Source organism: Lissotriton helveticus, chromosome 6, assembly GCF_964261635.1.
Source record: "Lissotriton helveticus chromosome 6, aLisHel1.1, whole genome shotgun sequence".
Lineage (NCBI taxonomy): Eukaryota > Metazoa > Chordata > Amphibia > Caudata > Salamandridae > Lissotriton > Lissotriton helveticus.
The window spans coordinates 1,636,768,540-1,636,795,710 of record NC_136067.1 but is presented as its reverse complement, the minus strand read 5'-3'; the positions used below and the strand labels follow the sequence as shown (position 1 = coordinate 1,636,795,710).

Below are 27,171 nucleotides of genomic sequence, written 5' to 3'. Positions count from 1 at the left end.
GATTCCAGTTTTCCCCTATCTGGATGACTGGCTGCTCAAGGCGGAGTCGCCAGAGAAGGTGCTTCATCATCTGCAAGTGACAACCCAGCTGTTGTTCAAATTGGGTTTCTCGATAAATGTTCCCAAATCTCACCTGGTGCCCTCTCAGCGCAACCTGTTTATAGGGGCGGTACTGGACACTACTGTGTGTCAAGCATTCCCACCTCCACAAATGATTCTCGACATACAGGAAATGATTCCTTTGTTTTACAATGAAGCGGTCGTTCCAGTCCTGAAGGTCCTTCGCCTGCTCGGTCTGTTTGCTTCCTGCATTCTGCTGGTCAATCTTGCACGCTGGCACATGAGGGCACTCCAGTGGTGCCTCCGCAGGCAGTGGTATCAGCACAACGGGGATCCCAGGGAGTCGATCAAGATCTCCAGAGACACTGCAGCGGATCTGTCTTGGTGGAGCGTGGAAGGCATTCTGTCTCAAGGAGAGCCCTTCCATCTTCCCCCATTGGTGGCCACAGTGATAACGGATGCATCCATTCTAGGGTGGGGTGCTCATCTGGGGGATCTGGAGATCAAGGGTCTTTGGTCTCCAGAGGAGCTTCACTTCAACCTTCTAGAGTTGCGGGCGATACGTTTGGCGCTCAAGGCCTTCCTCCCTTCCCTTCGCGGTCAGTCAGTTCAGGTCCTGACGGATAACACTACCGCGATGTGGTATGTCAACAAGCAGGGAGGAGTGGGGTTGCATCATCTCTGCAGAGAGGCTCTGCAACTGTGGTCCTGGGTTCAGGACCACCAGATTTGTCTGATGGCAAATCATCTGACCGGAGTTCTGAATGTATGTGCAGACAGTCTCAGTCGGCATTTCTCTGCCATCAAACGAGTGGAGGCTCCATCCCGAGGTGGTTCAGACGTGGGGGACCCCTCGGGTGGACCGATTTGCCACTCACGAGAACGCTCACTGCCCGTCATTCTCCAGTATCCGATGCAGGGAGCTTTGGGGGGACGCGTTTCATTTGAGTTGAGGCTCACAACTCCTTTACGCGTTTCCTCCCATACCCTTGATTCCTCGGGTTCTGAGGAAGCTTCGCCAAGACCGGACCCAAGTCATATTGATTGACCCCGGATAGGCCAAGTAGGGTGTGGTACACAGATCTACTTCACCTCTCATCACACCCTCCGCTCCATCACCCTCTCAGGGCAGACCTCCTCTCGCAGTCACAGGGGCAGGTTCTACACCCCCACCTCCAGAGCTTGCACCTTCATGCCTGGAGATTGAACGGGGCAACCTGAACTCTTTCCCTCTCCTGCCTGATGTGGTGGACGTTATTTCATCTGCCAGGCAAGCCGTAGTACTAAGGCAGTCAATGTATTACAAGCATACTAAACAGTGGCGCAAGTATTCTAAACAGCGTATCCAGTATCAGTCCCTCAGCCCACCCCTTCCGGCACTATGCCGTTATCTACCTGTGCAACAGCAGTTTGCTTGGTAGCGCCCAGATATACCCTGAGCGGTCTTCATATGTCTTTGGGTCGGGATGTCGGTTGCATAAGACTGGCGTACAATTCTGCATTGGTGTTGCAAAATACTAAGCTGTTCAGCCAATCGTGTAGTTTGGGGGCTGACATCCTGCCCCAGTAAATGGCCACCTCCCTCTTTGCTAGCAATAGAGCCAGAGTCGCCAATCTCCTTATTTTCTTGGGAATCTGAACTGTGTAGCCCATGAGGGCAATTTCAGGAAGGGGGACAAGTGGCATCTCAATTATTTTCCCTAGGGTCTCATGTACCGCCGCCCAGTAGGATCGTAGGCGAGGACAGGTCGTCTTCGTCAATGGAAAAAATATGGCCCCCCCGGGAACAAGTTTCGTATCTTTCCAATTTCAGCTGCCGCCAGAACATGCTGTACTATTCCTTCCCCAGTGAGTGGGAACCATCTGGCATTGGGCAATGGCAGCGCAGAAGAGTATAGGGATGTAGCACCCATATGTATCCTCAGCTTGTCCCAAGCAGTAGTCGACACCATCTGAATGTCCCACCTGACTCGTGGGAAAGCCAACCGGCAACACCTCACTCAATTTGCCCGGTAGAACTAGGTCCGCCTCTGGTCTAAAAAATGGGATGCGGTCGTCAGGGTGAAACCAGGCATGTGCATAGCGGTATTGGGCCACCAAATAGTACAATTGGAAATCTGGGACGTTAAAACCCCCTCTGTCGTATGGGAGGGTCAGGACGGACCAGCGCACGCAGGGGCGCTTACCACCCCATACCAGTCTGATCAGGAGTGTCCGTATAGTGCGAAAGAAACCTCCGGACAGAGGCACAGGGATATTGTTAAAGAGATATCAAAATTTGGGGAGCACCACCATTTTTAAAATGGCCACCCTGCCAGCTAGCGACAAAGGTAGCTTCAGCCACCTGTCTCCCTGTTCCTACCGCTTTTGAAAGGTCTCTCCATAGTTTAAGCATATGATCTGAGAGGTGTCCAGGTGGATATGGATGCCGAGATACTTCACTGAGTCCTGGCACTATTCAAGAGGGAATTCACGATCCCATTTGACTCTGCTCTCCGTTAGCGGAAATATGATGGACTGATGCCAATTGATGCCCAGCCCCGAAAACCTACCAAAAAGACAATTTCACCGATCAGAGGGGCCAGGTTTAAGTGGGGTTCACAGCCATACAGGATTGTATCGTCCGCGTAAAGGGATGCTAAAAGGGAGCCCGTCTTGAATTGGAGGCCTCCGTGTAGATGACGCTCTTGGAAATGTCTAATTAGTGGGTCCATTGCTAGAATGAACAATAGGGGGGACAGGGGACTCCCCTGACTGGTCCCACGATGCAACCGAAACGGCCTTGATAGAGTGCCATTCAAGCGTAGTCGCGCAGATGGGCCGCTGTATAGTAAGGAAACAGTTGCAATGAAGCCGTAAGGGAGACCCATGCGCTGCATAACCTCAACCAGGAATGGCCACTCCAAAGAGTCAAACGCCTTCTCTGCGTCAAGTAACACCGCTGCCGCTGGTACTTCGGGCTGTATTCTGTGCAGCACAGTGAACAATGTTCGGAGGTTCAAGGATGTGGAGCGTCCGGGGACAAAGCCAGACTGCATTGGGGAAATGATGTACTCCATCAGCTGTGAAAGCTTGTTGTCAAGTACTTTCGCTAAAATTTTGTAGTCCAAGTTTAACAGGGACAGTGGCCGATACGAGCCGCACTGTTTGTGGTCCTTTCCTGGCTTTGGTAGGAGGATAATGACAGCTTCACGCATTGTTGGGGGGAGACTTTGCCTCTCCAGAGCTTCCGCACATACCTCAATTAGCTGGGGGGCTAAGATGTCCTTTAACTCTTTATAGAAGTCTCCAGTAAAGCCATCTAATCCCGGGACAGTAGATCCCCGCAGGGTATCTATGGCTAGAATGACATCGGCGACGGATATTGATTCGGCCATTAAATCTAGCATATATTTCTCCAAGAATACCAATGCAATTTCATCTAGGTACGCAGTCTGGGCCGTACTGTCTGGATCCGCTCTAGAAGTCTAAAGTGTGATATAGTAACCTAAGAAATCATCCTGTATGGCCACCATGGATGTGAGAGTGTTGCCGGTTGCGGAATGCAGTTCAGTGATGACGTTTTTACTGTAAGGCGGTCTCAGAATTTGCGCAAAAACTCTGCCAGGCCGTTCGCCCTCCCCATACCGTCTAGCCGTGTGGTATTTACCCATGTACAGAATTTCGCGATCTGCTGTGTCTCTGTAGTCCGCCAGTAGGGCAAGTCTCGCCGCCTGAGCCGTCGTATCAGGGAGGGTCACCTATTGGGAGTCTTATCTCTGCTAATTCACGTTCAATACGGGACATCTCCTGCCTAAGTTCTTTGAGCACACCCCCTTGTTTGGAGATGCACACTCCCCTGATAACGGCCTTAAATCCCTTCCACAGTACAGCCACCGTGTCCACTGAGCCGGTGTCAAGATCAAAATAGTCCTCGATCGCTTCCCAGATCTCAGCCTTGAGCAGATTGTCTTGGAGGGCCCTTCCTGGGAACCGCCACTGCCTCTCGTACCCTTCCGGCCTTGGAATCTTTAAATGCAACACGATCGGTGAGTGGTCAGAATATGTGCTGGGGAGTGTAGTATGGGAGTCAAACCAGTCCGAAACCACAGGAGAAATCAGCCAATATTCTATCCTGGACCAAGTACCGTGTGGGCCGGAGTGATGAGTGTACGCCGTAAGGGTAGGGTTTTGCCTGCACCAAATGTCAATTAATGTGTGGTGTTCACAGAGGTCTCTCAGTGCGTGCCCCGCTCGCTGCTTGGTGTCAGGTGCCTTAGAAGTGCTGTCCAGGCCGGGGTGTATTAGCAAATTGAGGTCTCCTTCCATGAGCAGTGCTTGGCGGTCATGTTTTATGATCCGCGTATTTAGAACATGGAAGAACTCAGGGGCATCGATATTTGGAGCATAAACATTTGTGAAGGTAACTTTGTGGCCATAGAGGTTACCTGTGACTATCACATACCTGCCCTCAGGGTCCATGACTCGTCAATCAGTGTAAACTGGACTCTTTTGTGGACCAATATAGCAGTGCCCCTGGTGTAGTTGCTATACTTAGCAAAGAATCTGTGTACACCCCAGCTAGAGCCAAAACGGGCCGAATCTGTAGTAGGAAGGTGTGTCTCTTGTAGAAATGCTATATCGGCCTAATGGCGAATAAGATAATGGACCACCTGCCTCCTCTTACGGGTATTATTAAGCCCTCTAACATTCCAGGACATGAAAGTGACGTCAGAGGGTCCCTGCATGTTACCTAACCGCGACATCTGGCCAGTGTGTAGTCTCTTGATAGTCAGGACCTGTATGCAATGGTGATACGATAAGCAATGCTATAATAAAGTGTAAACAGTAATTCAAATAACACGAATGTCCAGCCCCTGCCCCCCCTCCCCCCACCCAGCCATCTTCCAACCCGAAGGTGGCCATCCCCCTCAAAATTCTCCAGCCTGTGGGTCATAGGGACCGTGAGGCTAACAATTGAGGCCCAAAAAGTGGACCCCAATATTGCAATGAACCAACACAAAGGATACACCCAAGTGAGGGTGGCCGCCCGCCATCAGACCTGCCAATTGGTATATCAGTCAAGTACGTTAATCAATACGATGTCCCCAAAGCATAGTAGCCATGCAAACCAATACGATCGAACCATCACCCCGTCCCGGGGTTTGAAAATAGTTCAGCGCTAGCGTCCGATCCGCTGTGTGGCGGAGAGGCGATCGCGCTGTCCGCCGAGTTCTGCGTGTTCCGAGTCTTTTACATGCGACAAAATTCCTGGGCTTCCATAGGAGTATCAAATATTTGGGACTTGCCGCCAAAGTCTACCTTCAATCTCGCTGGATATAGCATTCCGTATTTGAGACCCAGGTTACGGAGTGTGGCCTTCACACCAGGAAATGTTCGTCTCGCCTCCTGGACCATTGGAGTAAAGTCAGGGTTGAAGGACAGTTTCAATCCCTGCCACTCAATTACTCCACGTTCTCTCGCCAGTCTCAACGCCGTGTCGCGGTCTCGGAAGTTCAAGAGTCTCGCAATGATGAGTCTCGGGGGAGGGGGGGGGGCTGGATTCGGTCTGGGGCCAAGGGACCGATGTGCTCTTTCAACAACAATGCCCGGCTTGAAGGCTTCGCTGCCAAACAGGTCCGTAAGTATCTTCTCCACGAAGAGGTCCATCCGGCCCGTGGGCGTTGTCTCCGGGACCCCCATTATGCGAACATTGTTGCATCGCCCATGCTCTTCTAAGTCCTCGTTCTTGATTGCGACTTCTTTTAGTAGGCGTTCCGTTCGTTCCAGCCTCTTCAAAGATTGGGCAGTCCCATCTTCCAGGTCCGACACACGTGCTTCCACCACATCCAGTCTGCGGTCGTGGGCCTGGACTTTGGCGCCCAAGGATGCAATAGTTTGATCCAGGGAGTCAAAATGGGAGTCTAGCGCTGTGAAACCTGCCCTCATCTCGAGCAGTAGCGATGCAACCGAGGCCTCAGGAGGCTCCGGCGCCCCATCAGCAGGTGCCCTCTCCGTCATCTCAGGGGGGGAATGCCGCCGTTCCGTCAGTCGTCTTTCCGAACTGCTGGGTGCTCTGCTTGGGGTCCCTGCGACCCATATTTTCGAGGTGGCGCTATGGATAGAGAGGGCTCAAACAGTCCCGCGAGCACCAGGTGGAGCGTGTAGGAATTAAGCCAGCTATGCACGACACAAGTGGCTCAGGGTAACAGTGGCTGAAGGCAAAAGTTTGTGCATGCAGATTTAAGCAATGGCCCCCAACAGCAGCTGAGTTTAAAAGGACTGCAGATGCAATTTCTCAGGCGTCTGGGCAAGTGGAGCAGATTCTCAACAGGGCTGGGTCACCGAGATGTGCCACGTAGCAGGTGGCGAGCAGGTAACGCGGGGAAGATTCAAATCCCCTTCAGTGCGCTTCAGGCGCCTCCCTCCACACTTTCGCAGAAGAACAAGTTACTTACCTTCTGTAACGCTTTTTCTGGTGGATACAGTATCTGCCTCTGGATTCCTCACTGACCCACCCGCCTCCTCTTTGTCCACCCTTGTAGACTTTCAATAGTGACAATGTTATAATGTTTATCTGTTACTTTCAAAGGAAGTGTATTGTTCTATTTGCTTTCCTGCATTGTTTTCACACTATGTGTGTTGGTTTCAATACTGTGTACTGTAGGCACGGAAAAAAAGGGCGGAACTGACGTCATCACGCCGACGAGCATCTCTTATGGCTCCGGTGAGCCATGTTATTGTGACGTCGGCCTCGAGAGCTACGAAAAATTTCCGAATGCTGCTGGCGCAGGGGTTATTCACAAGGTGAGGAATCCACAGGCAGATACTGTATCCACCAGAAAAAGTGTTACTGAAGGGAAGTAACTTGTTCTTTGCAACTGCAGAGACCATACAGTGTCACAACATTTGCACATCGGAGTTCCCAAGGCAGTCTTAATAGATGTTTTTCACCTGCATTGGTTGCTTTTCCACCGCTCTCTCTCATGCCCAGAGTACAGAAAAAAAGTCTAGAAAGACCAGGCCCGGTCATCCTAGGGTCTCCGGACTTGGCAAGGAGATTGTGATACACAGAACCTCTAGCCATGAGTAGCTGTCCTTCATTTCGACTGCCCCTAAGAGAGGACCTCCTGTTGCAGCAACAGAGTTTGAGTGGTGACAGTTGATGGCTTCCCAAAGTAGTTGGTGTAATCTTTGCAGGCATGCGTCCTTCCTCCAAAACTTTATGCAGGGTGCTGGGATAAGTTTGTGGTGTGGCGTTCCTCTCATCATAACTAACCCAATTATTTATCTGCACTTGCAGCCTTTCTACGTTTACCAGATCAACTACCTCTCTTCAAATCACCTGTTGTGAATCCTTTCTTGAATGGTTGGATCCACATGTTCCCACCTGTCCCATTTGTAATGCCACAATGGGATGTGAATTTAGTCTTGATTTATCTAATGTGCTTACCTTTCGAGCCTATGCACAGTTGTTTTTGGTGGTTGCTTGGTCTCAAAAGTGTGTTCCTCATTGCCATGACATCGGCAAGGCAAATGAGTGAACCTCAGATCTTACCAGCGGGGCTTCCTTTCTGAACAAGTTTGTCTTTCGCACAAAGGCAGCATTGCTTCTCAGGGTAGTCACGCCTTTTCATGAAGAAGAATTCATCACTTTGTTATCCTTTTGTTCACCACCTCATGTCTCAAAGGGGGAAGAAAAACTACATTGCCTTAATCCTAAAAGGGCTCTAAATTTTTATATCAAGAGAACCAGGGAATTATGAACAGCTGTTATAGATGATTTGTCTTCTGTATTTAGATCTGATATGGGCTACCCAAGAAGCAGCCTCCTGTAGACTTATGTGCTCATTCTTCTAGAGAAAAGGCTACTACCACAGTGCTAGTGTGTGGTGGGCCATTTTGTACATCTGCTACATGGGCGTCCCTCCACACGTTCGCTCAGCACTACAGCCTGAGTAGCCCATGTCTGGCAGGACAGATGTCTCACCTGTTTGATCCTACAGGATTTCCTGGTCTGAGCCAGTAGACAGGCACACCGTCTGAAGGGTACTGCTTTGGCATGTTTTCTAAAGTGAGGACTTAGCGGAGAACAAGTTACTTACCTTGGTAATGCCATTTCTGGTAGAGATTCTATGTAACTGCAGATTCCTCACCTACCCTTACCGTTCTGTACGATGGACTTACACAAGACATATCGAACAAGATGCCAGTATTTCAATTCTGCATATTGTCTATTACTGGTTTGTAAGGCTCAATTTCTTTTAGCACTACTGTAGTACAAAAATAAACTGATGCTAGGCAAGCAGGTGGCATCGATTTGCAGACCTATCAAGCAGAGCAAACACCAACACACTCTGAACATCTGTGTTTGCCCCACGGTGATAGCTGTTTTTTAGAATCAGGTAGTACCCCCTGTACCCCTTCCTCCTTCCCCACTTTGCCCTTGGGCATCTTGCCTACTGCAGAGCAGGTGGAGCAGTGCCAGTCGGCATTACCAACATGGCACAAAATGCACATACCGGTAGCGTATATATACTGTTTCCCACATCACATCCATGTGGGGCGGAGTGGCACGAGGTGGAACAATACTGCACAACGGCACCTATTAGCACGTGAGGGAATTGCTAAGCAAAAGTTTTTGAATCCAGTCTGACGCCTGGGTATATTCAAAGGATGAGGAATCTGCTATCAGAGTCTCTACCAGAAAAGGAGTTATTGAAGGTAAGTAACTTGTCCTTAGTTACTTCTCATTCGATTGTGGTTTATGTTTCATAACTCAATAAAGACATTGAAATAAAAACAAAAATATTTCCATGTGTCTTTCTTTGTTTGACAAACATTGTTATGGACTTGTAGGGAAGTTGTTTAGAGCTCACTTGACGCTACTCAGGGATGTGTCCGCCTGTTTATTTCGGCCTCTCAGCATTCTTTCTCTAAATGCTACTAATTTGACTGGTTAGAATAAAATCCGAATTTGTGAGTGCTAGATTGTAGAGCTTTCTTCAGATGGATTATAACAATTTGACCTCAACCCACTACTTTGATGCAGAAATAACTTTTGGAATGGATAACAAAAGGAATACACGGGAACAAGAATTGATAAAAGAAGTATAACTTGCCTGCCTTCTATAACATTCTTAATGATGCATATAAAGGTTTTTGCAGATTCCTTCCACCTCTTCTTGTTGAGAAAGGCAATAGGTTATTACGTTTGTTTTGTATGATTTAGATTTACTTGGCTCTGCCACATTCTATCTTGAACCTCTGCCATGCCCCCAACAAATGGCAGAACTAAGGTCACTAGCTTTTGTGGCTTCAGATATTGGACCTGTTACTTCACTATGAAAGTGCATGCATAACATGGCGTCACAAAGCACTTCCTGGTGCTTTAGAGCAGTTATTGCTACAATATAAAATTAGAATCCAGTCTAACCTCAGAAGAGATTCATAAAAAAAATCTACTGAAATCTATGTATCTATCAAAAAGAAGGATACCAAAACTAAGTAATTTATCTTTTATTCTATGAACTATTTATTGTCTCCCTAAATTATGTAAGCTCTTACAGTGCTCCTTACCTAAAATATATTATAACCCACATCTGTCACAGAATTCACTTTTCCCACAACATTTTGCCCACAACTTTGACTATTTGAAATTCCTATTCACCAACTTTCTTACTCCAGCAGTGACACATTTTCTTTTTTATTAATTCTAACTTTATTTCCCTTTCTCTGCCTATTACGTCCCAGCATTTAATGTGAGAGATGTTATGAAATCATTCTGCAAATGTTCCTGCTAGGAATTGTTCTAGGGTGTCAAATGAGGACATGGTTGTATTAGTTACTGAAGGATAAACATTCAATTTGTTGTCTTCTAGATGGCTATTGCTGCTGTTGCTGGAATCCTAAAGCAGCTCAAGAGGCCTCATAAAAAAGTATCCATCTGTCCCTACAAAGTCAGTAAGTGAAAATACATAATTATAATGTTCTCATTGTGACATTCCTAGTTATCTTGAATGCTGTCATTTGCGTAGTTTAACTCATTGAACCTTTGCTTCTTTCCGTTAAGTTGTGACATTTGAGAACTTTTCATTAATGGCAACCCTTTAATTTTTTTATTTTTTTTATTTAAGAGTTTTATATAGCTGGAACTAGACCCGAAGATATCCGGTATCAGAGCAATTTACATAGCACCAGTTTCGTTACATGAGGACACATTATTTTTTTGTTAGGCATGGGGAGATTAAGTGATTTGCCCAGAATCACAGGATGTTGAGCGTCCTTGCCGAGACTCGAACCCGGTTCCCGAGCTTCGACGTCAACCGCTCTCGCCGTAAGGCTACAGCCTCTCCCCAATCCTCTATTTGTGTCCCAGGATAACTTGTCTATTTTGAAAAGGATCGTCTGTTGGGAGTGGGGGGAGGACAAAATGTAAAATAGTGATCACATAATGACACCAGTCCCGTTCAGACACTAAAACTTCCCCCTTACTTTTTAAAGTATGTTTTACATTTTCTGATGGTTAGGTAGGCCATGTACATCTTGACCATTCACTTTGTTGAGTTTCCTAACAAATATGACTTCAGAAAAGCAGTATATGTTTTCGCTGAATAACATTGACCAAGATAATTCCACTAATTTCTCTTAATTTATTTTTCTATTCATTATGGCATTAAGTATGGAATTTTAAGTATCCTTCGTTTTTTAAAAAAAATTAATCTTTATTGGTCTGTGAGTATTAAAAATGCTGAATTACAGCAGGGTAGCTTTCTTTGCATAAAAATTAAGCCATTCATATCTGTAAGTTTGCCACTTTACTACCTCCTGCTCTGATCCCCTACCTCCTTCACGTCCAGACTCCACTTGTCCCATGTTTAGGATAATTGGTTGTATGTAGTCCAGGTCACTGACATAGGTTTGATTTATCTTTTGTGGCCTGACTAGCACAAAAGTTGACTTCTAAACAGTAAATATGACTTGCATAATATAAATATGACTTACAAGCACTTGGCCATCAATGAAACAATTTGTTCTAGTAAAGTTTCTTATCTGTCTTGACCTACACCACCTTCATCATGTAGTGATATCAGACTCATCAAGGCTTCTGCTTTTGCCTGATCGAGGAAAAGGAAAATCTTCTCACCCCAGAATGCCTTCTTCTTTGCTGGGAGTAATAGTCCTGTTCCGTAACTGTGTGGCAGTAACTGCTGCATGATGTAGTTCAGATTTGGCCTCCCCCTTATGTTCCCTAGTACCAAGTCATGAAAGAGCTCACCTTCATGTGTTAGTCCCTCGTTCTTTTCGATAAATCCTTCTGTATCTCCCACCTAGTCCAGCAGCTTAATGAAGCATTCAATGTAGGTTGGTCCTTGTTCTTTCTTTCTGTTATCCCATGATCTTTTGCTCTTTAAATCCTCAGATGACCATTCTGTGGATCAGTCAGAAGTGCCTTGATGGGCTATTTTGGCAAAGAATGTCCTGCATTCTGGCCCGTCAACATTTGGAGAAAATATAATTGCTGTTATTGGCTTTGTCCTTTCATAATTGTATTTCAGTTCCATCAATAAATACATAAATAATAAATAAATCCATAAGGCCAGTACTTTCTTTTCCTTAATTAGCGCTTCTGGCATAGCACAAATGGATGCAACAGCTCTTCTGGCTTCCCCCTGCTTCTTTTTCAGGCTATGAACCCATTTCCCGAGCCCCCATCCAAGGTTTAAATACATTCACGTATGTTGGGTGTCCAGCTTGTAAGTGGGTCTCTATTTTGTGTAACATGCTGTTGTATTTCTTGATAATGTCTTCAGCACAGGATTACTTGTCTTGAATGCGATCCTTCTCAGGGACTCCTTCGTTCTTTGATTTGATTTCATTATGCTGGATTTGAAGAAGAGGGTGGTGTACCTTGCACATTCCTGTTCTTTTTATTATCCCACATCTAATTTTGAAGATCAGGGCCCCAAATACAGGCTTCCCAGATAGTGGGGGAGTTGATGTCATTCTCCTCGTCAATATGTTGCCTTTGAAGATTGTCAACTGAATCCACAGAGCTCACTGTGCAACCCATCTGGGCCCTTTATAAGATGGACAATTCTTTGTTTATGTTTATGTCTATGTTTTTGGGATTTTTATTGCGCGCAAATACCCGAGGGTGTCTCGGCGCATATCGGACTACCTGGGACGGAGAGCTGCCAGATGAATCATTGATTAAATAACCAGGTTTTCAAGAGTTTACGGAAGATGATAAGAGTGGGACTGGTTTTGATGGACAAAGGGAGAGAGTTCCACAGCCTTGGGGTCACTACTAAAAAAGTCTGTCTCCCCAGCTAGTGGTTCTGGTACGTGGGACAGAGAGGAGGTGGGTGCAGGCTGAGCGAAGTGATCTTTGAGGAGCGTAGATCCGAAAAGCATCCTTGAGGAACCTGGATCCTGAATCATGGATGGCCTTGTAGGCAATACAGAGTGCCTTAAACTTTATCCGACTCTTGACTCTTAGCCAATGCAGGTGACGTATGGCCGAAGAGGTGGGGCGGCGACTGGGGATGCCGAGCAGAATTCTGGCTGCAGCATTTTGCACCGATTGTAGTTTGGTTAAGATCTGTTCTTGCGTGCTGAGGAAGAGGGCGTTGCCATAATCCATTTTAGAAAAAACAAGAGTGGTGATCAATGTTTTCCCTGCACCTGGAGGGAGATATGGCAACAGCTTCTTGATCTTCCTCAGAGTATAGAAGGAGGATGAGACCACTGCATTCACATGGTGTTTAAACAACAGCTTGTCATCGAACATGACACCGAGGTTTTTGACCTTGGCAACTGGAGTGGGGGGTGGACCGATTTTAGTGGGCTACCAGATGGAGGACCATTCCGGTGAAAGGTTGCCAAAGGTCATCACCTCGGTCTTGTCCGAATTTAATTTCAAGCAGTTGCTTGACATCCATGAGCTAATGGCCAACATCCCCTCCTGGAATCTTGCAGCAACGGCTGGTCCATCCTTATGAACCGCCAACACCAATTGGGTGTTATCCGCATAGGTGGTTAAGCGGAGTCCGTGTGCTTTAATGACTCTCGCCAGATCCGCCACATATATATTAAATAATGTGGGGCTTAGCGAGGAGCCCTGGGGCACCCCGCACGGAAGGGTGAAGGTGGGCGAATAGAAAGTGCCCAGTTTCACCGCCTGAGTGCGGTTAGCTAGAAACGAAGCAATGAGGTCCCTGGCAAGATGGGTCACCCCCAGGGATGTGACACGGTCGATCAAGATGGAATGATCGACCGTGTCAAAGGCAGTGGACAGATCTAGGAGTACAAGGACCGCTGCCCCCCCAGGTCCATTATAGTCCTGATCTCGTCCAAGGCTTTTATCAAAGCCGTTTCTGTGCCGTGGCCCTTCCTGAACCCGAACTAGGTGTCATCTAAAAGTTGGTGACAGTCGATGAACCCCGAAAGCTGTTTATTCATGATAGCTTCAAATATTTTGGCTGGGAATAGGAGGCAGACGATAGGTCTATAATTAGCTGAGTCAGCAGGGTCCAGGGATGTTTTTTTTAACAGGGGCTTGATGACTGCCTTTTTCCAAATTTCAGGATAAATGCCTTTCTGGAAGATGGAATTGCATAAGTCAGTGAGCGGAGAAGTAATGACCTCAGTTAGAGCACTCAGTATAGAAGGGGGGCAGGGATCTAACGAAGACCCAGACTTAATAGAGGTGATTAGCTTGCTGATCTGGTCTGTCGTGACCATGCGAAAGTTGGAAAATGAAGGTGTGAGTGAGGGGGACAAAGGGAGAGGGTCAGGACAGTCCGAGCATATAGGGGAGGAGAAAGATGAGTAGATGTTCATGACCTTGGTGAAAAAGAAAGTTGCCACGGCGTTACACAGGTCTTGAGATGGCTCAATGAGAGGCCCTGTCGGAGGGTTGGAGAGAGAGTCGACTACTTGAAATAGCTTTCTAGCAGAGTTCTGGGCAGACTCAATCTGGGCAAGAAAAAAGCGCTTTTATGCTTAATGATAGCTTTCTTATATAACGCTAGCACATCTTTGTAGGTTTGCTTATCCGAAAGCCTGTAATGCTTGCGCCTGCGCCTTTCTAAATTTCTGCAATACTGCCGTTGTAGCCTAAGATCCTCTGTGAACCATTGGGCAGATGGCGTAGCCCGGTTGGAAATAATGGATTTAACCGGGGCTACTTGATTAATAGCATCCAGAATCCATTCCTGGTATCTGCTGGACAGTAGACTGGGGTGCGGTGATGCCTCATAAGAGGATCCAGCCAAGATATTGGACAGTAAAGGATAGTCCAGGTTTTTCCAGGCTCTGGTACTAATGGGGGTACGAGATGTGGATTGAGGAGGGTTGGGGTTATGAGCCAGGATAGTAAAAGTAACTGCCGAATGGTCTGACCATACTACGGGAAGAACTGTAGACAGTGAGATGTTGGGGTTATTGGTGAACAAGCCATCAAGCATATGGCCTGCTTGATGAGTAGGGGCTACCACCAGCTGCTGTAATCCTACCGCGAGTAGGTCGGAAGTGAGTTGAGTGATGTCTTTTCTACCCTGGTTTCTGACTGCTCCTGCCTAGATCATTTGTCAGTCAGTGGCAAGCAAGCAAAGCATGCCAGGGCTGGGTGCTGAGCAGGCAAAAAGGAAACTTCTCCATGTGCATGTGGCTGCCTTCCATATACTTGGGAGCACCCATTATGTCATGTTAGAGCAATAGAGCCCGACATGCCACAACAGGGCCTAATCTTAAAGTCTTGACCTCACCTACAACTTTTCTTCTCTAATGCAAATCCTCATCAGGTCTTCCTCATAAGTGGTTGCTTACTTGTGAGTGATGCTCTGATCCCTCACACCTAAACCTATATGGTCTGATCCACCTCTCTTTTAGCCAGATCGGAGATGCTGCAGTTTAGCCTCTAGAAGATGTTTTACCTTGGTGATCTGATAGAGACATCTAGCCGCAGATTCCTTAACTTAGAATATCCCCAGGCGTCAGCCTGGATCCGGAAAACTTTCCGCAGCATCACCTCTCCGCGCCGGGGGTGGCGCCGCACGACTTCACCCTGACGTCGCCCACGGACGTGACGTCAGCGGAGCCATATATGCCCCTCCCGGCTGATGTCAGTTTTCTTTTCCGCATCCCAACGCGGAACCTGGAAAACCAGCGGTTCCTTGGCCTGTTTTTTGGGTTATCTCAACGCCTTCGGCGTCCCGGAACAGTGTGCAATGGCTTCAGGCTTTAAGGCATGTGAGACCTGTGCACATCAGATGTCTGTAACAGACCCGCACGCCAACTGTATGTGGTGCACCACGACTCCAAAGAGTTGGACGCCTGTCAGCGAATGAAACCGTAGTCCTTACGGGAGCGTTGTATGAAATTGCTGGCCACACGACTGTCCGGTCCTGCACCTTCACATCGCCGCTCTCCCTCTCGGAACCGGGCCCATTCCTGAGGTCGTTCCAGCGGATGTCGTTCGGAGGCGGGTAAGCACAAGTGTAAGTCGCGGAGGTCTACCTCCTATATGTGTGACGCTGGCGCCCACTCTTCTCGCTCCTTGCCGGGCATGGGCGTCCGGCAGTCGCACCCTCCGTGCCCTCCCTTTCTGGTGTGGGACCGACGCGCCCAAATGGAGGCTTATTCCAAAGCACTCCACTCTTACTTTAGCCACCCCCTCTCCCTGGTGCGCCTTCGGATCCCATAGAGGTGGAAGGCACTCATGTTAGGTCCTCACCGGCGGATTCCTCCTCTGCGCCGGCTGTGTGCATCGACTCTGGTTCTGGAGCTGATACGACGCAGACGGGACACGGTCCAGAGGGCCATTCCAGTCGCCCGTCGAGCCCACCCCTTCAGTCTCCGCATAGCCCTGAGCGGCTTCCTGCGCTGACGTCGGAGGAGGCGCCGGGCTCGACGCCCTGTTCCCCACATGTTGCAGTGGGGTCGACGTCGGACGGCACCCAGGCAGAGTCCCCTTTGGAGGCCGTCGACGCCGGTGCCGACGTCCAAGCCTCCTCTATCACATGGGGTTGGTGTCCCACCCGACTCCTCGGACGTCGATGCGACTCCCATGCGGCGTCAGTCGACACCGGCGTCTAAGCCTCCTCTAGTGGAGGAGTTTGACGCTCCTCTGGACTTCCCAGATCTGAGGTCGTTTCGATCCATGATGCAGGTACCTTGTGTGGCGTGGCCTCCGGTTCAGCCTCCGGCTCCTCCACTTTTGCTGTGTAGTGGATGGGTTAGTCTCCAGCCATCTCCTACCAATGGTTTATTATCACCTCCCTGGATGGCAACTGAGGCTAGTGCTGCCTATGCACGGGCTATTCACAGGGCGGCAGCTATTCTTAGTTTTCAGCCCCCTGTGGTTTTCCTGCCTTCTGATCCCTCGTTAGATCTTCTTCACAAGGAGCCGGTTGAGGTGGAGCCTTTGCTGCCCCTTGGAGCATCTTTGTTTGACATCCTGCTGGGTACATGGGCGAGGCCTTCCTCTGGTGACCCTGTTATTCGGGCCATAGCTCGTCAACACCGTCCTGCCCCGGATAGTCTGCTCTGCCTATCCCTTCACCCTAGAGCTCAGGGCCTAGTTGTTCAGGCGGCTTTTGACTTAGTCTTCCTCCGCCTTGCCACTGTTACCTCCCACCAGGGAGTCTAGGTGGTTGGACACGTGTGGTCGCCAGCTTTTCGCCTCTGCCAGTGCTGGCATCCGCGCATTAAATACGGCTTGCGTGTTCGCACTCGCATCCTTTACCCTTTGGGACTTAGTCGAGTACCTTCTTCCTTCTATTCCAGAAGGCCCGCGGGTAGAATTGCTTCGCCTTCTGCATGATGGCAGGGGAATGGTGCAATTTGCCCTCCGCTCTTCCCTTGACGCCTCTGACTCGGTGGGACAAGCTCTTGCTCGGTCTGTGGCTCTGCGCCGCCATGCATGGCTGCACGACAGTCGTTTCCCAGACAATTTCGGAATGCTCTTAGGGATCTTCCATTCTATCGCGAGGACCTTTTTGACCACCAGGCGGATTCAGCAGTCTCAAGCCTCTTGTCTGGGCTAACGTAAATCTTGCGGTGCGACTTCCTGCCCTATGTTTTTCTTTGGCATAGGCAATGATGCCTTATTGGTTTGATTTAAAAAATAAAAAATGGGACACGTACACGTGTTCTTGCATAGTGCCTGGATAGTGTAAGCGGTTGTTCTGCCATTTCAGTATTAGTTCAGTACATCCGGATGGCTGGTTCTGTCATCCTTCCACTCCTCTGAATGTGTGTTTTATGCAAGAGGACCCCCTTCGCAGGGGTTGAGACCTACCCTATGTGGTGTATTTGCTGGCTATAGGGTGACTGCCTTAGCCTTGGTACGCTCCTATGTAGTCTTCCTCACGGACATCTTTCTGGGGCTCAGGCTGTCCTATTTTTCTGCTGCGATCCTCCCGTTAGCATCGCTCTATTGCACTTCGGTTGCAATTGGCTCCAGTTGTCTGTAGTGCTTCTAGGCCTAGGCGTGGGTTCCTTGCCGTGCGGCCTCTCACTCGCTGTGCCTTGAGGAGGTCCTTATGTTTTTTCAGCATTGCAGTGATCCTCTGGTCTATAGTGGCTGCTCCTCTTTTGATGGCCACTATCTTTCTCTTCACTTCAGGCTCAGTTCTTTCACGTCTGACGCCCTGTCCTCGCTTTGCGCCAGGGACAAAAGCCGCTGTGCGGCATGCTTATTACTACTGGGGCAAACCTGGGTACACAGCCCTTACTGGGCTTGTCTTTCAAGGTAGTGGATTTACCATGTCCTCTCTGCTGTACATTGTCTTATGGCCTTGTTTCTTGACCACTTTCCTAAAAGCAGTTTTTCCACATTCCCTGCTGCTCCCGCACAGGTGTTTTCCACGCTTCTGCTTTGGGTTCATTCTATAACACTCTCAAGGGGAGTGTTCTCTTAAAGATACTCGCTTCTAGGGGCCCGGGACCTGTAGGTTGGTCCCGACTGTTTCCACTATCGTGCCTAGCTCCATCTCCTCCTCTGTCTTGCACGTGTCCGTTGTCCCTCCCGGGAGAGGGACCGATGTTGCTTCTGGGTCTGGACATTGTCTTGCCCGGTTCTGCTTCCTCATGTCTGTTGGTACTGTTCGCATGCCCTAGTCTATTGTTATTACGCTTCATTTTTAAGCTTCTTCTTCTTCGATGTCTGCTGTGCTCTTACACAGTAGTATCTTGCTGGCAACGTTCCTTCATGTGGTGTCCGTGGTCTTTGACCCGGTCTGCTTGTGCTACAAGTTCTTATATGTGTGTTTGGCTTGCCTGGTCCCCTTTTTGCTGGTTGCCTTCTTGCTGTCGCGTCTCACTTCTGGGCTGTTCACACTACCCTATGGGAGGGTCTTTGCTATACTTCGTGTGGTTCTAACGTCTACACGGTCTATTTATGTACCTTTCAGTCTTCCGCTTGGCTATCATTCTTACTGTAAGTCCTGTTTTGGGTGCATCTGCTGGGTGCCATCGACCCTTTCACATATCTGTGACAGACTGACTATGTACTCGCATGTCTTCTGTTTCTCATACCACCGGCTGTTTCTCGTACCACCGGCTTTTTCTGGCCGTGGGTTGGCATCCTGTCACTGCTGTCGCACGTATTTTTGCTGGTGCAGGTTTCAACAGTGCTTCTTTCCGCTGTTGTACGTACTGCATCAGTATGCCCTAACTCTGTCATACCAGTTGCCATCTCTCTGGGTCTTACTGATGATTGGCACGCCGGAGCCCGCGGATCTATCCGACCCTAGGTTCAGTTCCATTTCTTGCGAAGTCCTGCACTGTCCTTTTCACTCCTACATATCTAGTATCTGTTTTCTTTGTCTCACCTGGTGTGCATATGGGGGTTTTCATGCTGTTCTTGGACGGCTTGTGGTGCCTTTGCCTCCCCATGTTTTCTCTCTTTATGAGCTTCATGGTTTGGTGTGGCTGCTCTGGCTTGCGGTCCCCCTGGGTTTCGTCACCTTGTTGGCGGCTACGTTCCCTCGGGAACTTCATGGGGTTCAGTCGCAGAACTGCCTCCTCTATGGGTATGGCTTTAGTATCTGTTAAGGAATCTACGGCTAGATGTCTCTATCAGATGGATGAATTACTTACCTTCGGTAACAATGTATCTGGTAGAGACACAGTCTGGCTGCAGTTTCCTTAACGCCCGCCCGTCCTCCTCGTTCTGCGAGGACCTTTTCAGGTGGGGTTTTCTATACTCGCCTCCCTCCGAGTGGCTTGCTTTTCTACAGGGTGACTTTTCTCTTCACTCTAACACATTGTGTTCATTCTGTTTCACTGCTCTACTCCGCCCGTTCACGTGATTTTGGCAGTATGCTCATATGTCATGTGTCCTTTCCAACCTTGTACCTGGATTGTACGGTATGGGATCTATTCAGGTTTTTTCCCACTCTCCCCTTCTCTGTCGCCTTGGGGTCTCTTACCACACTGCGACCCATTGGTTCAAGTCTATCGGCTCTGCCACATTCTATCAGTCTTTTCATGGGTTTGTGACGTCTCTTCTGGTGACGTCTTATGGTGAAATTGTCCTTGATTCTATGTTCTGGACTCGTGGTCCTTCATGGTTATACATTATAGTTACAGGCTTCTGTCATCTGCTGTGCTGTTTTTTAACATCTTCCTCTACCTCCACAATGGGTTTGGCCTTCTACTGGTTTACAGGATACAGTGCCTGGCACTGTCTTTTGTGTTTCTATTTTTCTTAAGTTTTTGCACACTGTTCCCATATTTTCACATTTTTTGGTGGTGTCTCCGCGTTGTGGCGTGGAAAGTTTCTCCGTCGAAAACTGACGTCGCCAGAGGCACAGGACTCACTATTGAGCTATAGCTCCTGGTCCAAAGAGGAGGAAAGGAACAAGAAACAAGACGAAGCATCCAGTCAAAAAGAGCGAAAGGTTGCACTCACAGAAGACATAGCCACCCCCCGGGAGGCGAGTGCAGAAGACCAAGCCAAAGGTCCTCGCAGAATGGGGAGATAGGGCGGGCCGTGAAGGAATCTGCGGCTAGAATCGTTTCTACCAGATACATCGTTACCGAAGGTAAGTAACTCGTACATCTGATAGAGACTACTAGCCGTAGATTCCTTAACGTAGAATAGATACCCTAGCCATACCCACGGGGGAGGAGGGTCTGCGAGAGGAACCCACCAGCCTGGACATAAGTGGGTCCCACTGGGGACTAGTCCAACGGACTGGGCGAGGAGCCCCGTCCCCCCAGGCAGGGGGAACCCCTACAAGCAGAACACCACGGATCCCACGGGGGGTGTGGGAAGAAGAGAGAAGAGGAAGCCCGGTCACACTCAACAGAGAAAACAAGGGCAAGACAAGGAGAGGCCAAAGCACCCACGCCCATACAAGGCAACAGAGCCTCCATCCAAGGCCAAAGCAAGGAAGAGGAAGAAGATCAACCTAGAGGCTCCAAGGTGACCAGGAAAAAGAAGGCAAGCCCCCCCACCGGGAACACTCCCCTTGAAGAGGGCAGCTGAGCCCACCACAGTCAGAAGTCAAGAGACCAGACAGAATGGCACCAACAGCTATAAAGCAGTCGGAAGCAGAAAGAGTAGTACGAGGCACCAAGGGAAACCGGGCAGGCTGCGCCTGAAAGAGGGAGGAACACAAAATCCATTTCCGCCCCCAGGACAGAGAACATTAAGGCGAAGAAGGGCCCGGACACGCCTCAGAAAGGGGCCCGCACACACAACCCAACAAGAAGTAGAACCAAAGCCACGACGCCAGGCCGCAGAGAGCAGGCAGACCAGGTGAACAGTGCAGCGACCCTGGAGAAGGACACCCCGAGGCACCACCAAGGCATTCCAAACCAGCAATATGGGAATTGCACCTGCAACGGATGAAACGCCATGGAGAGCAGAGGCCCGAAGGCGACCACAACTCCCCAGAATAGAAAAAGCTATATAACAGCTACCACTACCCCACATAGGGTATGTTAAGTCCCAACACATGGGAACTGTCTTAGGAAGAAACTTCCGCAGCAGAGGACAACAGAAAGAGCCGCGGGTAAAAACCCCTGCGGAAGGCTTGTCAACAGTCAAAGAGAAAAACCAGAAGGCCTAATCTCACGGCCAACCTGGTGTAGATAACCCAGAACAAAACCACAACGGGAAGAAGGGCCGGCCAGCAGCCAACAGAACCACAGTCCCAACATGAGGACTCGAATGCACATGAAGCGCACAGATCACACAACTGGGGCGACCCTCCCCAATGAAAGAATAGCACCCAAAGACCAAATCAACTCACAGGTCACTGAGGGGGAGAAGAAGGAAGACGAGGAGGTGGAGGAGGCCAAAGCCCCGCCAAGAACCTCCGGAAAACCGAGTCTGCCGGGGCATGAAACAAAAGAGTGCCATCAAAGGGAAGATCCACCAGCCGTTCCCGCACATTTTCCGGGAACACACTGTCCCGAAGCCAAGCGCGGCGGCGAAGGGCAACCGAAAAAGCCATGGCATTACCAAGCACCTCCGAGATGTCCAGAGTGGAGTGAAGAATAAACGCCGCCAGCTCCTGGCCATCCAACGCAGGGTGCCGCAAATCAACTCCGACATCCTCCTGAGAAGCGGCAGATCCAAGGGACTCCACCGAGTCCAACAAGCAAGAGGTGGCCCTAGCCAACACACATAAAGTGTTATGGGACCGCAGGGCCGCACTGGTCTAAGCGAACATATTGAGCCCCCAGGAGTCCAGCCAGCGTGCCTCCCGTGATGGCTTAGACAACAGTGGCGGCAGGGATGGAAAGGCAGTCCGCAAAAGGGGACTCGAGTCAGAGGGATGGAGGGAAAGACACACCGGGTCACGCGGTGCTGGAAGGTGCCGGTACAGAAGGTGTTGGGGCACCGGATCCCCCGTGGTGGCACCCCCAAGTCCCCGTCAGAGAAGAATGGAGCAAACCCTCAAAGGGAAGCAGCAGCTCCCTACCACCAGAGCCCTGGTGGAGAACTTCCAGAAGATGATCCGCTGGGAAATGTGCAGCCGGATCACCCATGCGCAAAATACCCACAGCTGTGGAAACAGCGCAAGCGAAGGCTGCACCCGCCTCCATAGGGCCCCGTGGGGGGAAAGTAGCTCCTCCGTAGGCGACGGCTGCAAACTAAGGCAGCCGTCCCCTAAGCCAATCGGAGTGGGGAAGGGCCAGGTCTGGAAAGGAGAAAGAGGGACCTAGGAATGGGGGACCTGTGGCTCCAGCGAAAGCCGCGGCAACGGCGAGGAGCCATCCTTTGATAACGTCGGTGAAAAAGCCACGACTTGCCGGCCCGTCTCTGGCGAGGAGGACACCAACAGGCAACCAACCTCCGGGGAAGAGGGGGCGTCCGAGGACGAGTCCACGACCCGATGCCTGTCTGGTGCCGTAGATTCCATAACCTGAGGCAGGACATCATCGTCGTCCAGCGCCAAAGAAGACGACGGACAGGCCTCCTCCACACCACACGGCGCAGGAGACCGGGGCTGGGCCGAAGCCGAGGCGGGTAAAGGCGCCGACTCGACCTCTGACGAAGCAGCCGCTTGTGTGGAGGGACGAGAGGGACCCGGGGACTGACAAGGAGTCCCCCACCAGCCTTGACCCATGAGGAGGCGAGAGGGGTCAGCTGCCCCCAGCGGCGCCAAGGCCGACTCGACCGCCGACTCAACCTCCGACAAGGCAGCCGCCTTCGTGGAGGGACGAGAGAGGCCCGGGGAGGGACGTAGGGTCCCCCGCCAGCCTCGACCCATGACGGGACGAGGGGGGTCCGCCGGCCTCTGTGGCGCCGCCAGGGCCAGCAGCCGGCGGCGCCAAAGCAGCGTCACCTCAGCCTCAGACAAGATCGACGCATGCCCATATGGCCGAGATGGGCTCGGAGATGCGACCCAAGCCCAGGCGACCTCCCGCGACACCACAGGGACTCCCGCGGGAGTTTGCGGCAAAGCAGAGGCGCCATGGTCCGAAGGAGGGAACCCTGAAGGGCCACACCCCAACGGCACCACATCATCCGAGCCTGGAACCGAGCCAGTCAGCGCCGGGGCTGGCAACGCCGCGGAGGGCCCCGCTTAACGCAAGGGATCCGTCGATGTCCCAGGAAGGGAAGGAGGAGGAGGAGAAGCCAGCGAGGCCTTCAAAGCCACCGCTCATGTCTCCATCTGGGCTCTTGACGCCCCCTAACCGGGAAACGGTGGATAGGGGGACGATACGTGGGTCCCCTTCACCCGTGGAGAGCCCACGCCCCCAACAGGTGGGAAACCAGCCCTCGGGGACAAACTGCGACACTTATCGACAGGGGAGCGACGCTCTTGCGGCTTAGGAGAAGGATGAGGATGACGACGGCTATTTCGAAAACCTTCCGCAGAAGCTGATCGAGGTGACAAAGCCAATCTGGACATGCAAGCCGAGAGAAGTTTCATCCGGCGCTCCAGCCGAGACTTTGGTTTCAACTGTTGGCACGCCTCGCAATCAGCGGAGCCGTGATCTTCCCCCAAACACCACATGCAAATGGTGAGGGTCCGTCGCCGACATCAGACGTCCACAAAACGAGCAAGTCTTAAAACCCGAAAGCATCCTCACACTGTTCCCACAAACACGCACAATAGTGAAAGGGAAAGGCCTAAACAAGCCCGGAGCACGAACCGGATCCACGTTGCATGCGGAAAAGGAAAAAAACTGATGTAGGCGCACCGGGGTGGGACTTATGTGACCTCTCTGACGTCACGTACGCGGACGACGCCTGGGCGGAGTCGCGTGATGCCGTCCCCCCGGCGCGCAGGGATGCTATGCAAAGGATTTCCGGATCCAATCTCACGCCTGGGGATAATTCTATGTTAAGGAATCTGCGGCTAGTAGTCTCTATCAGATAAATCGTTACCGAAGGTAAGTAATTCTACACAGGAGCGCCTTATAGATCCTCAGCTCCTTGCATATTCTGGGAGTATAGTTTTCAGCTGTTAATGGGTAGCCACGCGAAACAGACCTGGGATATCAACGGTGGAGCAGGTCCTCATCTCCCTTTAGCGAGGCCTCACCCCCCCTCTGTTATAATGTTATATTCTGGAAGAAAATCAGGCACTTTTTTGGTATGAGAAGATCCAATGTGTCTGTCGCGATTTTCTTATCTTGTTCTCTAGTTAGTCCTTGTGGGGGGCGCTAGTGATTCATAGCTTTCCCGCTCTATTTCTTACTTTCAATGGTACTTCCTTCCCAAACTTAAATGGAGGATTCCTTTTCACTCTGTTTGAAGCCTTGTAGAAAGCTGGCTCTGTATATACTATACCAACATGAGGTATAGTGTGTGCAGAGTCCAGGGAGTCCACAGAGGTATAGCAAAGGCTAAATTAGGTAAGTACTAACAGCTCTTTTTGTGGTAGTGGAGTCGAACAGTTAGGCTTATCCAGAGGGTGTGTTAAGCATTTATTGCATTCACTCAATCAAGGACTGATTACACACACTCAGAGACAGAATCCAGACCAATTAGGTAAGTATAACAAGCATTCGCAATGCAATAGGTCTCGCATTACTAAAAGTTTTAATGAGTAAGGCAAACACCGGGAGGGGAGAGGGTTATAAGAGAATGAGAGAAAGGCAGTTAGGGAAAAGAACGACGGTAAAGAAGATAGTGAGGAGTAGAGACAAGGGAAAAGAGAAGATAGGAGGTCAAAACAATAAAGAAATGGGAAGGAGACAGGAGTGAGAGAGAAGGAAAGGGAAATAAAAAAGGTATGAACGAAAAGGGGAAAATAAACAGGTGGAGAAATTAGTGGAATTTAGTACTCTCTTGCAATAAGCTTCCAGCAGAGGTTGATGATGGCAAAAGTGTCCTGTCTAGATAGAGTGCGATGAATCATGAGGAAAAAATTGAGTTTTTACATTTGTACTGCAGGGTTCTGATATAGTGTGAGTGTATCATTTTCTATGCTAACTCCTTTCTTTGCATAATGGCAACAAGGGACTTGTGCCTGGCCCTACACACAGGAGCCTTCACCACAGTGTGAACAAATATTACGTGCAAATATTAAAACTGTGATGGTTATTGTATAGTTTCAGTAAAATGGTTTTTGGCTGAAATAAATAGGCCAAATTGCTTTTCAAACATTGTTTCAGTCAGTTGGTTTGTGTACTTTTATAGGTTTACATCAAAAGATTGAATACTATTCGTTAGACGCAAGGATATTTAGCCATCTCTACATTGTGCAGGGATTATCACATTTCTCTACATGCCCATGAGGTTTCAAGACATTTCAATGTGAATTTTCATTAATAATATTGTACGTGTTTTAGGATTTGTAGACATTCGTGGTGAAGCACTGAGTGGCTTTTATACTTTGTTACATAAAGCGGTTGGTTATGGTGCCAACCCAAAACTTTATTTTTTTTGCCTTTCTACCAGAGTTGGACGTTTCTAGATTTTTTTCACACTTGATGTTTTTTTTAGATGTGTTTTTTTAATCTGTATGTACATGAAGGAGGCTCTGCACTTACATTTTTTATAAATATGCCTTCTTTCAATCTCACCATGTTGTCTTCTATTGTTTCTAGTGCTTTGATTTGTATTTTCGTCACTCGACTCATAATAAGTTTTGCTTGCAGTATCAGCTTCGAGTCTAAGAATATGCTGACATTAGGTAGTTATTTAGGACACACACCTTAAAATATCTCTATGACTTGAAATACTTCTAATATTTTTGTACTTAAGGCCACAGTAAGAGACAGACGAGACACGTTTGTGGCAATTCCACAGTGGTTTGTCATCCTTATTTTAAATGTGTATAGATTTCACCTCCAAAGAAACATACAAAGGGCTCCTTTCTGAGTGTGGTACTTTCTGCAATGCGCTTTACAGAGAGGCACAATGGTGGAAGTGTGCTGGTTGGGCGTTGCCTACTGCAGAGAGATGGGGGTTTAATCACACTTGTATGATGGTATTTGAAAGCTGTTGTAATGTGCAAGGAATTATGCACTGGTGTTTAAAATACTCGCTTTCTTTGCAGTAAACCGGGCGGCCTTTGTCAATGGCATTAAGTTTAGGGTGACCAATTGGCATGGTTGCAAATTCAGGAGGGTGAGAGTAAAAATTCAGGACAAAAAATCAGGACAGAAGGTCAAAATTCAGGACAAAACACCGGGACAAAATCTACTTTTTCCAGACACATCAGAGGAGGTTGCCCAATAGTGTATGCCCATCCTTATCCAAACTTTTTCAACCATTTGCAAACCTATTCATCATGTATCCTTCCATCCATCATTTCACTCATCCATCCCTCCATCCACCCTCTCACTCATCCATCCATCCACCCTTTCACCCTATCCATTGGTACACTCATCCATCCACTCTTCCATCTATCTATCCATTCACTCACTCATCCATCCAGCCTTTTAGCCTTTCACCCATCCAGCCATCCTTTCACTTACTCATCCATCCACCTAGTTACTCATCCTTCCACCTATTCACCCTTTCAGTCATACATACATCCTGCCTTTCTCTCTCCATCGACACTTTCACTTAGCTATCCTTCCTTCCACCCATCCAACTACTCATCCACTCATGAATCCATCCTTTGACCCTACCACTCCTCCATCCTTTCTCTCATCCATCCACCTTTTCACTCCTTCACTCATCTATCCATCCTTTTGTTCATCTACCCTCCCTTTCACTCACTCACGCATCCTTACATCCGCCCTTTCACTCATCTGTCCATCCATTCACCCTTTGACATCAATTCATCAAGCCATCAATCATTTCACTCATCCATCCACCCATTCACTCGCCCATCATCCACCCATTCACCTTTTCATATTAATTATGAGCTGAGCCTTTGTCTGCAGAGTTGCAGACAGAAGAGGCCCATCAAGAATGTCACCCTTGCCGTAGTTCCTAAAGCAAGGAATGGGGTGGGGGTAGGGTTCACTATGCCCTTGCACATAGGCAGTCTGAAAAAGTAGAAGTCATGAATCATGCTTGATGCACAGTGCTAGGGCATGATATGACTGTGACATGGTGTTGTTTCCAGGGCTTTAAGTGGGATGAAAAAACTGGGAGGTCTCCCCAAAGGGGGTGTTCAATGTAATTAAGGGCGTGGCTTAAAACGCCTAAGCTCAAAATCTGTGCTTAGTATAGTGTACCGCCCGACTGGTATTTTGCCT

At 49.2% G+C, this 27,171-nt stretch overlaps 1 protein-coding gene across 2 annotated transcripts in view; it reads left to right on the top strand.

Moving 5' to 3' along the window:
- The window catches only part of PSME4 (proteasome activator subunit 4), a 1,411,622-nt gene that overhangs the window by 728,402 nt on the left and 656,049 nt on the right, over window positions 1-27,171 (top strand). For both annotated transcript variants that reach the window (XM_078649478.1, XM_078649477.1), the window contains one exon: window positions 9,921-10,002. In XM_078649478.1, the coding sequence (XP_078505604.1) occupies window positions 9,921-10,002 (82 nt within the window). The remainder of the gene's footprint in view (window positions 1-9,920; window positions 10,003-27,171) is intronic.